The following is an 11,755-nucleotide window of genomic DNA, read 5'->3' as shown; positions in this document are numbered from 1 at the left end:
GTCGATCCACATCACAAACCTACTCCAGGAGTTTCATGGGAGTGCAGTGGGGGGCCACAGGCGTACATAAGACATACAGGAGACTAGATGGGGAGCTGTACTGGAAAGGGATGCATAAAGATGTAGAGGAGATGGTAGCCAGATGCGAGGTCTGCCAAAGGAGTAAGTACCTAGCTATGTCACCAGGAGGATTACTACAACCGCTAACTTTGCCGGGTAGAGTATGGGAGGAGATATCTATGAACTTCATAGATGAGCTGCCTCGTTCAGATGGGTTCACGGTGATCTTAGTGGTGGTGGACAGGTTGAGCAAGTATGCCCATTTCATTCCCCTCCGACATCCCTACACCGCAGTAACAGTAGCATCAACCTTCATCAGAGAAGTGGTCAGATTACACGGAGTGCCAGAGGCGATCGTATCAGATAGGGACAAGGTATTCCTCAGCCATTTCTGGAGGGAGTTATTCATATTGCAGGGAACAGTTCTCAAGAGAAGCACAACCTACCACCCCCAGACGGATGGCCAGACGGAAGTAGTCAACAGGAGCTTGGAGACGTACCTAAGATACTTTGTTTCAGAAACACCAAAGCTATGGGCAAAGTGGCTATCCTGGGCTGAGTATTGGTACAACACGTCATTTCACTCAGCTTCACAGATGACCCAATTCAAGGTGTTGTACGGACGGGATCCCCCACACTTGGTACACTTTGGGAGCAATAGTACTCCTGTTTCGTCAGTAGAGGAGTACTTGGCGGAGAGGGATCGAATGCTCGAGGAGTTAAAGAGGCATTTGCTGAGGGCGCGGCAAATCATGAAGAAGCAAGCAGATGGGCATAGAAAAGATATCCAGTTTGAGGTAGGGGATAAGGTGTTCTTGAAGCTCCGTCCATACAGGTAGAAGACAGTCGCCAACAGGAGGAATGAGTTGGCTCCAAGGTACTTTGGTCCTTATGAAGTGATGGAAAAGTTTGGGGCAGTAGCATATCGACTGAAATTACCCCCATCGGCGACTATACACCCGGTTTTTCACGTCTCACAGTTGAGAAAGTCCATTGGTGATCACATCACCATTCCCGAGCTGCCGGCCACACTTATGGAGGATTTAGAGGTGATAATGAAACCCTTGGAGCTGAGGGGTGTTCGTCAGAAAGAAGATAAAACTAAGGAAGTGTTGATCCAGTGGAAGAACCTTCTTGACTACGAGGCCACGTGGGAGCCATACGAGAGGACGAAACACCAGTTTCCTGATTTTCACCTTGAGGACAAGGTGATTATTTGGGAGGGCGGTAATGTTACGCGTAACATTGGACCGGTCTGGTTCTACACCCGGCGGTCCTGAGCCGGGCGGAACCCGCCGATCGCAGAAACGACGGACGAAGGGAGCAGGCTAGGCGGATTTTGAGCGTTTCGTTGGAGGGAATTTTTCAATGAGGGTGTTTATGTAATTTGTATCTTTTCTTATGCTTTAATTAGAGAGTTATGAGAGAATTAGACATCATCTTGAATTGGAGTTTTCTCTTTGAGATCTAGGTTTTGTTTTGGGCTCTTGGCTTCGCCGGAGACTTTGGAGAGTACGTTCTTCCTCTCGAATTGAAGAACAAATTATATCTTTGCTATTTTATTCGTCTATTAATAAAATACTAGCCTTTGCTTGCGTTGGATCTCAGTTTTCTCGCGTTTCCTCACTCTTTTCCTGTGTAAAGCTGCTGTCCACTGCTAGAGACAGCAGTTTTTCCCTTGTTCTGCTTCAGTTTTGGCTAGGAATTACTTGATTTCAAGTATTTCCTATCAGAATAGTCCGTGGCGAAAAAGTTAGTCAAATGCCACTTCTGATTTGGCACAGAAATAGAGCACAAAAGGTTGTTTTATGACATTAAGTATCACAACACAAGGTAAGAGTTCTTCAAAGCCAACCTCAACACGGAAATTTTCATAGATTGGATGTTTAGTAGGTGCCCTAATTGCATAGCTTCGTCCGGGATCAATTACAGTGACTGTATCATCGTGATCAACGTACTTCTCCAAGAATATTTGTCCAGTTAATAACTTTGGAAGCTTCTTTGCATAGGCAGCCTCATATCTACAAAAATAAAAATGACATTATTGGCATATGCTACTTGAGAGACTAACCTCAATTATCTTCAAGTAGCTTTCCAGTATTTAGAAATATATCCAATCCAAATAAAAAGAAAGCATTATAGCAAGAATGAGCTCATTACAGAGATGAAAAAACTAACACCAATAATTAGAATACCTGTGCGTGGGGAGTTTACACAAATAATTAAGAGAAGCTTCATTCCTAAGAAGCTCAATATTCTCCTCTTCAAACACATCCAATTCATTATCACCAACATCTATGGGTACAGCTGTGTTCTCCACTGAACGGGATAACAATGAAGATGCTAAAGACTTTATCATCTTCCGACCCATAAAAGTACCTATTCTTACAGATCCATAGTCTGTACCACCAACACTGCAAAGATACATTAAAGTTATAGCAAAGGTAGATAATCAAACCCGAAGTTATGGATGTTCCAATGCCCAGTATAATGATGAACTTTGGTACAAATAAGATCCAGTAATAGCAACGTAATTAACACAATAGCACTGGTATAGGCCAATTATAAGTGAAAAATAGAAAGATAGAATTGTTTCATACTAGTTTGATAAATGCCTTGCCTTGTAGATTTATCATCTTTATTCCAGTATAATACTATCTTCATTCCTTCACATATATTGTGATGTGCAATCTTTACAAATATTGACAATTGTCCACTCGACAACATTTGTGGTGTTGCATCACTTCATTACAATGTATAAGGATGAATACCTGTGACGTATTCCAGAATCAATGCCCCAAAAGCGTATGTGAGTGGGGATTGTGACAAGTTCCTTCACCTCTGCAGGCTGTACAGACAAAATGACATTCAGAATGGAAAGTAAATTCTATAATGGAAGGCATTTTGCTCATAGGTAAAACCACAAACCTGACAAACCATTGCAAGAAGCTTGTTGGCTTCACCACAAGCAGATGCCATTTGATCCATGACTCCACAAGGAGCCCCAACAACAAGGTTCTCAACCTGACAATAAATTTTCCAAGTTAGACCAATAGGAACTTTCATTCGGAAAACAAAAATCACAAAAGCGCGACATAAGTTTTGTTTAGTCATACCTTTTGACAGAGCAATGCAAGATCTCTCGGGTCGATGCTTAAGCCTACAATGGTAAAAAATGTAAAAAAAATAAAATAAAATAAACCAACGATCTAGTTTGCACACAGAATTCAATAAAATTAATATTTTCTGCAACGTAGTTTTCGTAGAGAAGAATTATTATAAACAAATTCCAACCATCCAATTACAAAAGACTCTATGTAATTAAGATCATCATAGGTTATTATAATTACTCACCGTCACAATAGCAGTTGTGTTATCATAAGTAACTTAGCACGCTTTATAACTCCTTATTTGCAATTCTGATTTGTTCAGTCCTGCATTTTGCTTAAAGCTTCAAATCAATTACATCAATTCTGTAGGGTATAACTTATGAGCAATTTATCTTGGATTAATTCTCATTAACCTAGCCTGAATTTTACTTCCTAGCATTTTAATTATTCAGCCCCTGTAACATATTCTTGGACCTGTAAAACCCGAAAATATCGTTTTTAGGCCTCGCACGCTTTTCAAAGCGCCGCGACGAGTTTTAAGTGAAAAATTCAAGGTTGTCGGATTTCAACGGAAATAATTTTAGAAATTAGAGCGCAACCTTCCTACTTCTATTTTCCTATCAACCACAATCTTTCTCGCATCACATATTTAATATAATCATTTTGCAGTAAATGATTCATCACTCAGATAACCTTTCACCCATCTCAAAATTCTCAATTTTGGTACATTTAACCTAGCTTGTTTCTGCACGTAGCATGGCTGGTTTATTCAATAAGTTTTTTCCCTTCAGTCGCCAATGCTATTATCTTACAAAAAACACATAGCAGAAACTCATGATTTTAGCCGCCCAAGATTAATGAAGTATCTTTATCTATAAACCCTTTTTTATGGATAATAGACCAAAAGTAACGTTGTGGTAACATGACATACAATTGTAGAATGAAAGTACACAAAGATTTATTTACAACAATGCTCACACGGGAGTTTAAAAAGAACTATGCAATTTAACGTGAAGTGTAATGGAATTGTATTCAAATAAGTAATTTCACATCCAACTCTCCAGAACGGGAGAAATAGATGAGAATACTCGAAGGTAGATCCTAATGAACATAGAGCAGATTCTCAACTACCTGAAGAAAAGATCAGAGGACAAGTTTACAGTTTTTTTTTTTCTGTAATGTTATTTTGACATTTTTTTGCCAATTGGGTAATTTAGGAAAAAAAAAGACATGCTCTTTAAAAAGTAGAACAAGTTGGCCAAAGACTGCTAGTTTTTGAGGCAACTTAGTATGAAGTTTTAAATTATACAAAAATGAATACGAGATCAAAGTGCTCAATGAGTACCCAGGCGTAACCGCGTAATAAACAACCAGAAAGATGATAAATAATATTCAATTTAAGGACAATGGCTTTAATGACTCAAGAAAAAAAGACTGCAAACTGTTTCATAAATGATAGTAAAAATACTAACTCAATTTGACGCATTTCTATAGTGGAGAAAAGCAGATGCTCGATTGACAGAATATACAACTGATGAATTTTTGGAAAATTTATTTCAAATCAGGAAACACTAACCATGTGCAGCGGCAATAGCAGACATGGTAGCGACCTCAATAGCTGCAGAGGAAGAAACACCTTTGCCTTCTGGAACAGCTGAAGAAACCTGAAATCCATATGCTCAATAAAATTAAATACGGTATATCTTACTAAACATATTTGAAATTTTGAATAATGTTGCATGGTTCACATTTATAAATGTTTGCTTAGCCTAATTACACTTGCATGTTTCATATTATCCAACAGATGGTAAAGAGTTGGTAGCTGTGATAACTATTCGTAGGCTTTGAAAATTTCAGCCCAACTCCCTTATATTCAAGCTATTCTTATTAAATGCTTAGAATGAAGATTGGATATTGTTCACCTCAATAACTATTCCACAACTCTAGCCTGATAGAATGCGACGACAATGATGAACAACGACCACTACATCTCACAAGACCAATTCATAATGTTACGCTTGCAATAAAAACTACTTATTTGCGGAAAAACGATCCGTGCCAACGTGTATGGGATATCAAAATTACCAAGGAAGATCTCCACATTGCCCAAATTAATGGACAATAATAGTGTGGGCATAGAAAATTTGCACAAGGCTTTGCTAAGAGAGTTTGTGTCCAGGGTGAAATTTTCAAAAGACATTATTTTATAGATAAGATGCTTCTAAGAGATTTTGCCCTCTTTGTTAAGGACTTTAAGATTTAATTTTTAGTATACCATAGGCACAATTCACTATGGTTAATTACTCTCCTGGCAATAAAAGAGAAATTTCTATTAAGGTTAGTCATTAGCTGCTAAATATTTGTTATATAATAGCAGTAAATTTTGGTTTTAAGGTTGAAGGAAATTTATTGTCATTTGCTAAAAGAAAATAAGAGGCATGATGATGAACATGATCAAGATATCATATTTCTATCATCTCGAATTATGATATACATGATCTAATTAACAAACGAAGATAAAAGACAATATGATGGGGACATCAGATCATGGAAGGTTTATCAGAGGCGTGGCCGCCGATCTACGGCCATGATCGAGTCATTGTACTTTTGATTCATGTTATGTTTATTTATGTATTTGCTTTATTTTATTTCCCGTTGTACCCTTCTATGAAAGGGATGTTGTATGTAAGCCCCGATAATGCGAGCAAAAGATATAGGGAGCCTATATCTCTTGATCACAAAAGACACGACGGACTTCTACGGACGAAAATGACTAAAGACGAGGAAAAAGACGAACAAACTCTTACATTTCAAATTAAACTAAACAAAAGAAAACTTACAACAATACAAACGACTCTTGCAAACAAAATAACGACACCCTAAAGTTGCTTCACTTAGAGAAGAAGGATACAGGTGGAGTGGCACTTGCAGAGAGACGAAAGAGATTAGAAGCCCGAGAAGAAAGGTTGGAAAGAGCTCGCAGGATTTCCGGAGGGGATGAGAAAAATGGTAGAAAGAGCCCGCAGGATTTCCAAGCAACCCGCAGGTTAACAGATTTTTTTCCAAAAATCAAATATCATTGAACTTCAACTTCAACTATTTCAAACAATACATAACCCCTCATATTTATAGGTATGAAAGGGGAATACAAAAGGACACATACATAAATTCTAACACATAAAACTAAGCATTAAAAAGCATAGGAATCTCCCCCCCCCCCATGCTCACGGTTAAACACCCAAACCAGGAACCAAGGAGACAGCCACGGGAGACGAGGGGAACCACACGGACCGAGAGCCACAGCCACATGAAACGAGGGAAGGTCACGGAATAAGGAGCCAGCCGTGAGATCCCAAGAGGCAAACACAAAATACTAAAAGCCATGAGGAAACCAAGGAGTCACCTCATGGGAAAAGACATTTCTTGGAATTCCAAAAGCCGATTTGGAATTCCAAGAGACTTACATAATTAAAAAGCATAAAAAGTACATTTAATATAGGATAATAAATGAACTAAAATATTAGCTCATAATGAGCTAACCCTTAGTTCAATAAATGAACTAAAGTCCAGCTCATAAATGAACTAAAAGTTCAGCTCAAATATGATAAACTACTAGACTCAAGGGAAGCCAAAATTTGATTTATTTTGGACTAGTGTTGACCCCCCCTTTGTCTACATCAAATATGCTGGAGTTTTATGAAGTTTTTTGTAAGAGATAAGGTAAGTTATGGGTTGGAAAGTTTCTCTCCATTGTTTGTTTGACTTGGAGATGAGGGATGATGTTTTGTGTATGTCATGATGTGAGAAATTATTTCATTTTTTTGCATTTTGAAAATTGTAAGGCTCTTCTAGTAGCTGTGATGGAGCCAGTGTTCTATGATGTCTTATTTACTTTGGTCGTTAGTTCTCTTTTTACATGGCCACCTTATGAACCAAACTTGAAGGTTCGGATTTGAGGCTTCCAGCCCTAAGCTACAAATCTTCCCTCATTTCTATGGACTCAAAAAGCCATAGGAAATTCCCCAACTTCTTGGCCTTATAGCCATAAAATCATCTATTTCTCCTTAGCTCCAAGGCTAAAGAGAACTACCTAATCCTTATCCTAAAAGCTATTAGTTCAATCCTAGTTACCTTGACCACAAAGTTATAGGGATTTTCACTTAACCATTAGCTTCAAAGCCTTAAGTTTGATTTTATTCTCTTTAGATCCAAAGCTAAAGGGAAGTTTTCTCATCTCTTAGGTGAGTGGGTGGCTATGTATGTGTGGAAGACCTCTAGGTGAGTGTTGGAGTTTGAGGAGGGGTTTAGAATAAGGGAATAGGGTTAGCCAAGAGCTTGGGTCAAATCATCCCTAGGACTAACCCTTAGGATTTTACATTGAAGGTTATGGCATGGAGGGGGATTCAGGGCATGGATCATCTGGGAATTTGCTGGAGAAAATTAGGGGGTGTGATCTAGAGTTTTTGGTGGGGATCTAATAAGTTTAGGCTTGTGTTAGGAAATGCTTGCAGTAAACAAGAATTCCTTTGCTGAAATTTAATTTCAGCACTTTGTAAAACAGGAATTGAGAAAATCTTGGAAGAAAAATCAAAATTGGACCTTTTAATTGATAATAGATGAAGAAAAGCAACAAGATACAATGGATCTTCTATTGGAGAGGAAGATCTAGCTCTCCAAACTCTCTAGACGTCGCTAGAGCCCACTTAAGAAAAGCAACAAGATACAAGAATCCTAATTTAAGCAAAAATTAGAGATAAAAACTAACCCTAGCCTCCAAAACCTACTTAAGCATATACTAATTAGGTCATATCCCAAAACAACCCCTTCAATTTGAATTTTTCCCTCATAACCCCTCCCAAATCCCCCCCAAATTACTCTTGTGGAGCCCACATGGGTTGGGTGGCAATGGAGGGGACGGGAATCCCTTGTTTTGCCTGGATCGGTCTTGGTTGGTCTGGTTGGATTGGTCCATGTATTGGTCTATTACTACTCCCTTCTCAAAGAGCCACCTTATCCTCAAGATGGAAGGAGGTAAGCTAATTCTTCTCCCCCAATCCTTTGCTCACCCGATCCCACCCACATCACCCAAACCCGACGACAAGCATAGCCTAGCCGCCGACCACCTCCCTTGTGTTCCCCCTCTTTGCTTGTGATGAAACTTGCCATTCAGGTCACATTCTAGATTAGGAAACTCCTTTAATTTAAATCCAATTTAATTTGAATTTGAATTCTTTCCTAATTCATTCCTTTGCTCACCCGATCCCACCCACATCACCCAAACCCGACGACAAGCATAGCCTAGCCGCCGACCACCTCCCTTGTGTTCCCCCTCTTTGCTTGTGATGAAACTTGCCATTCAGGTCACATTCTAGATTAGGAAACTCCTTTAATTTAAATCCAATTTAATTTGAATTTGAATTCTTTCCTAATTCATGAATTCTATTTTTGGAAAGTTTCCTAATTGAAACCTAGTTGAATTTAAATTTCAAATTGGATTTAAAAGACCCTTTCTAAATATTCAAATCCAAATCAAACAACATTAATTGGTCTCCATAAACCATCCCTCTCTCATTAATGCTGCCGCCCCCGCCCTCGCCCCTGGTAGATTTCATTTCAGCATCATAGTTATTGCATTTGTGTCATTTAGAAAGTGTTAGGTTGCTGCGCTAGATTTTTCTTCATCATTTTACATAGCATAATTGTGTTTTATTCATATAACTTGCTTCCCGCTACATCCTAGTCTTGTTAGGTGTCCTGTAGTAAATCCCAATGGACCCAGAACAACTAGGAAGGAACTTAGACTTGTTGGTAGGTCAAATGAACAACATTAGCCAGCAACTCAAGGAGAACCAAGCGGACCTAACTGAGCTTCGTAGGACACCATTGAGAGATTTGATACACTTGAGCGAGCTAGAGACCACCCTACTCCCTACACCCCATCTAGACCACCTTCTATGTATAGGGATGAAACCTACCCACATGAGAGGTAGCATTGTGCCAATCATCGAGCACGCTACCACGGACATGACCCACGTCATTATCCTGATGCACCACTTATAAAAAATATTAAGGTTGACGCTCCTACCTTTGATGACACCCTCGATCCCCTGCTTTTCCTGGACTACGTCAAAGGTATGGACAATTTCTTTAAGCGGTATGACATCTCTGAGGCTAGGAAGGTCAGTTTTGAGGAGATGAAGCTTACAGGTAGTGCTAGTCAGTTTTGGGCCAACTTAGAGAGCCTTAGGGAAGCTAGAAACGGTTACCCCATTGTTGATTGGCCGTCCATGAAGCGGGAACTCAAGCAGAAGTACTTGCCTCCGTCATACTTTTCCCGATTATTGGACTGGTGGAATAGGCTGACTCAGTGCAATAAACCCGTTAAGGAGTACATCGACTCTTTCGATGACTTCTTGATTCGCTGCAAAGGGGAGACCTCTACCACCCCTGCGCAGATCTTATCTATATTTCGTACCGGGTTGCGAGATGATCTTCGCAATGAGTTGTTTGCTCGAAACGTCACTACACTGTAGAATGCCTACAGCCTAGTGCTTGATCTAGAGGAGACCTGTTCACAGCACCCGAGTCATTCACATGACTCTAGACCCTCCTACAGATCAGTTGGTAGTTCCACCCCACACACTTCTGCTACCCGACCCACTTCTGGGAGCACGACTTGACCACCCACGGGTCCACCTGCACCTAGATCTGACTTCAGAAGCAAACCTCCCACCCCGGATGCCCCTCGGTCCAGCCCCGGGACCAAGTGCTTTCGATGCCAGGGGTATGGGCATATCGCTCTCAGTGCTCTAGCCCTTATAAAGTGTCGATCATCGAGGAGATTACTGAGGACGATCTCGAGTCCGAAATTGATCAGATTCATCAGGTCGAGGAAGAAGGCGAATACTTCGAGGATGACGACACTGCGGTCCTCCATTGCCTTCAGAAATTGGATACCTCTCCCATCTGCGTGGTGAGATGTGCGCTATCCCACCAAACACCCACGGATGACTGGCGTAGGACCTCGATTTTCCACACCAACACTAAGATCAAAGACAAGAACTGCAAAGTCATTATGGATAGCGGTAGCTGCATAAATGTTGTTTCTTCCAGCATGGTATCCCAGTTAGGTTTGTCTGCAGTTCCTCACCCCAACCTGTATAAGGTAGCATGGGTCAACTCCACTGCCTTGGAGGGGAAAGAGCGAAGCCACGTACCCATCTCCTTTGCCACCTATAAAGAGAATGTTTGGTGCGATGTGTTGACAATGAATATTGGACAAATCTTGTTAGTCACTCCCTCTTTTGACATCACATGACCCAAGTATTCTACACTGGCTTATACAAAGTAGCATTTCTTCAAATTAGCCCTCGGCTGGTGCTCCTGCAGTACTTCTAACACCCTCTTCAAATGCTCCCAATGCTCCTCTTCTGTCCTGCTGTAGACTAGGATGTCGTCAAAGAAAACCAGTATAAATCGTCTGAGATAAGGTTTGAAAACCTTATTTATGAGGGCTTGGAAAGTAGCTGGAGCATTGGTAAGGCCAAACAGCATCACCAGGAACTCATAATGTCGTTCATGAGTTCTAAAGGACGTTTGTGCATTCTCCTTCCTCATTCGGATCTGATGGTAACCTGATTTCAAGTCTATCTTGTTGAAGATCACGATTCCACTCAATTCATCTAGCAGCTCGTCAATGATTGGTATAGGAAAGTTGTCTGGTATAATTTTCTTGTTGAGTGCTCTGTAGTCCACGCAAAAACGCCAGCTGTCATCCTTCTTTTTCACCAATAAAATAGGGCTAGAAAAAGGGCTGATGCTGGATTTGATGATCTCTTCCTCCAGCATTTCTCTAATCAACCTTTCTATCTCATCCTTCTGAAACTGAGGGTAGCGATAAGGCTGGACACTGATGGGCGACACTCCCTCCTTCAATACGATGGCACGCTCCTGCTCCCTCTGCGGTGGCAATCCATGAGGTGGCTGAAATACCTCTTGGAATTGTTGAATCAATGGTTGAATGGAGAGGGGTATGTTTCCTCCTTTCAATCTTGCTTCCTCCAAACTATGCAACTCCACTAAATACCCTCCGCCCGCCAACTAGATATCTTTTACCATCGTTTTACGAGAAATTAGGGATTTTGAAAGCCCCGCATCTCCCTTAATCACTACCTTCTTTCCGTCCACCATCAACTCGATCGTAAGTGCTCCCCAATTCACCTTGGTGTCACCCAAAGTTTGCAGCCATTTTATCCCTTGTATGATGTCTGTGCTCCCCAGCTCTAGTGGGAGGAATTCCTCCCTCCTTGGATCGTCAATCATACTTCCCTGCAAATCCCCTGACTTTTCTCTATCTTCCCCATACCCATCATCACTCTGTAGCACCCTGTGTCCACCAATCTTATTCCCAGTTGGTATACGACCTGGGTGGAAATGAAATTGTGGGTAGCCCCACTATCAATTAGCACCACAACCTCCCGGTCCCCTATCACTCCCTTCACTTTCATGGTGTGATTCATGTTGAACCCAGGAAACCTCAGCCAAATCCAAGTGTAGCTCTTCTTCTTCTTCTATCACCTCCTCAC

At 40.8% G+C, this 11,755-nt stretch overlaps 1 protein-coding gene across 2 annotated transcripts in view; it reads right to left on the bottom strand.

Moving 5' to 3' along the window:
* Positions 1-11,755, bottom strand: part of LOC110106379 (L-arabinokinase) — a 93,421-nt gene that overhangs the window by 21,394 nt on the left and 60,272 nt on the right. For both annotated transcript variants that reach the window (XM_020836265.2, XM_020836266.2), the window contains 6 exons: positions 4,747-4,834; positions 3,177-3,220; positions 2,989-3,084; positions 2,832-2,908; positions 2,256-2,474; positions 1,916-2,081 (listed from right to left, as the gene is read on the bottom strand). In XM_020836265.2, coding sequence (XP_020691924.1) covers positions 1,916-2,081; positions 2,256-2,474; positions 2,832-2,908; positions 2,989-3,084; positions 3,177-3,220; positions 4,747-4,834 — 690 coding nt within the window. The remainder of the gene's footprint in view (positions 1-1,915; positions 2,082-2,255; positions 2,475-2,831; positions 2,909-2,988; positions 3,085-3,176; positions 3,221-4,746; positions 4,835-11,755) is intronic.

This window comes from Dendrobium catenatum, unplaced genomic scaffold, assembly GCF_001605985.2.
Source record: "Dendrobium catenatum unplaced genomic scaffold, ASM160598v2 fragScaff_scaffold_1608, whole genome shotgun sequence".
NCBI classification, from domain to species: domain Eukaryota; kingdom Viridiplantae; phylum Streptophyta; class Magnoliopsida; order Asparagales; family Orchidaceae; genus Dendrobium; species Dendrobium catenatum.
Note: the sequence above shows the minus strand (reverse complement) of the source record. Positions and strands in the feature narration are given on the sequence as shown.